The 1,587-nt window shown below is 44.0% G+C and overlaps 1 protein-coding gene across 1 annotated transcript; it reads left to right on the plus strand.

Annotated features, from left to right (window-relative positions):
• The first annotated feature begins 345 nt into the window (after positions 1-345).
• On the plus strand, positions 346-1,158 carry LOC117920575 (dof zinc finger protein DOF3.5-like). The gene has a single exon (XM_034838186.1). The coding sequence runs from the start codon at positions 346-348 to the stop codon at positions 1,156-1,158; it is 813 nt and encodes a 270-aa protein (XP_034694077.1).
• Positions 1,159-1,587: the final 429 nt, after the last annotated feature.

Genomic DNA, 1,587 nt, shown 5'->3' on the forward strand with positions numbered 1-1,587 from the left:
TGAAGAAACCAGTGGTGTGGGAGCCGAGGCCCTTGCTCCCACTTCCACCCTCATCTCCACCAATGCGATTACGCCACTTGTGAAAACACCGACACCCACCATCCGCTCACGTCGTCCTTCACGGTCCAGGAAATAACCCTACCCTCATGTGCAATGTGCAATGTGCATGGCTTCAATATATATAAAACTATATATATAAATATATGCACATAAATATTTGATCTCAAACTCAACAATACCAGAGTTTTGAGATTTCAGGGTTAGGGTTCTGATGAACATACATATACATATATATGCATGCATCTTGATTTGTCCAAGGGGAAATGTGATATTACTAATTATGTGATGGAGGGAGGAGTTTGGAAGGCTAATGTTGAGATATCGCCCAATTGTCCCCGTTGCGGCTCTTCCAATACCAAATTTTGCTACTACAACAACTATAGCCTCACACAGCCCCGCTACTTCTGCAAGGGCTGCAGGCGGTATTGGACCAAGGGCGGATCACTCCGGAACGTGCCCGTCGGCGGAGGCTGCAGGAAGAACCGGAGAGGCAAGTCGTTCAGGATATTGACCGATCGCCTTGCCTCCAAGGGTTTGGCCAGTGATCCTGACCCTGACCCTAGTGGAAGTGCCTTGGCTGACTCCGCCACTACCTCTTCTGGGCTACACGATGCTTCCGCTTCCAATATTGATCTTGCTCTTGTTTATGCCAACTTCCTAAACCAGAAGCCGGAGCCAAAGTCAACAGGGTTTGAAATGCCAGAATTGCCTTGTGAATTCCACCCATCTTTCCAGCTTTCATCAACTCTTTCAACGTCGAACACCAGCCTGGATTCATCACATATTCAATTACCGCCGGACACTCATTTGAGTGAGGATAACCAGGTCTATCTTAGTGGCTTCCACCCTATTCACACCCATCATGACCATGACTCTGCCAATATTTATGGGCTGCCACCACTGCCAGGCCAAGAGGTTGCTTCTCCGGAGATGTTGTGGCCCATTTCTCAAGCCATGGTTCAGAATCAGACCTTGCACGAGACACAATTGCCAGCTCTGCACCCAGAAGCTGCTCAACATCCAAATCATGTAGCTGTCACTGCTGGTAACTGGAGCCCATTTGATTTGTCATGCTACGAAACCTTCTCTCGGCCTTGAGAGATTCCATTTTGCTTATTGTTTTCTTGTTTTACTTGCTATATAATCTTGTATACAATGGAAAGCTTATAATGAAATAATTTTCAGGTGTCAACAAATATATGCTTTATAGCTAAATTCACAATGATAAATATTTCCTAAAAGAACAGCCATGACGTTTAACTTCTGGAGAGACTAGATGTACCCAAGAGTGCCATATTGGGATTTCGTTTACAGATCATATGATGTGCTTCGTAATGGATCAAAGAGCCTCACTACATGAGAAACAATAATAATAATAGTAATAATATATATGGTTTTGGCGGGACAAGTTTGTGAAAATAAGGTTGAACTGCTCAGGCAATGGAGATTGAAAAAAGAGTGTTTGAGCTAATTGATGATCTAATCTCTTTAGTCCTGTACAACGTGAGCGATACAGAATATCAATTT

Source organism: Vitis riparia, chromosome 8 (genome assembly GCF_004353265.1).
Source record: "Vitis riparia cultivar Riparia Gloire de Montpellier isolate 1030 chromosome 8, EGFV_Vit.rip_1.0, whole genome shotgun sequence".
Lineage (NCBI taxonomy): Eukaryota > Viridiplantae > Streptophyta > Magnoliopsida > Vitales > Vitaceae > Vitis > Vitis riparia.

Excerpts from the sequence above, each read along its gene's own strand:
- LOC117920575 (XM_034838186.1), top strand. The coding sequence starts at position 346 with ATGGAGGGAGGAGTTTGGAAGGCTAATGTTGAGATATCGCCCAATTGT.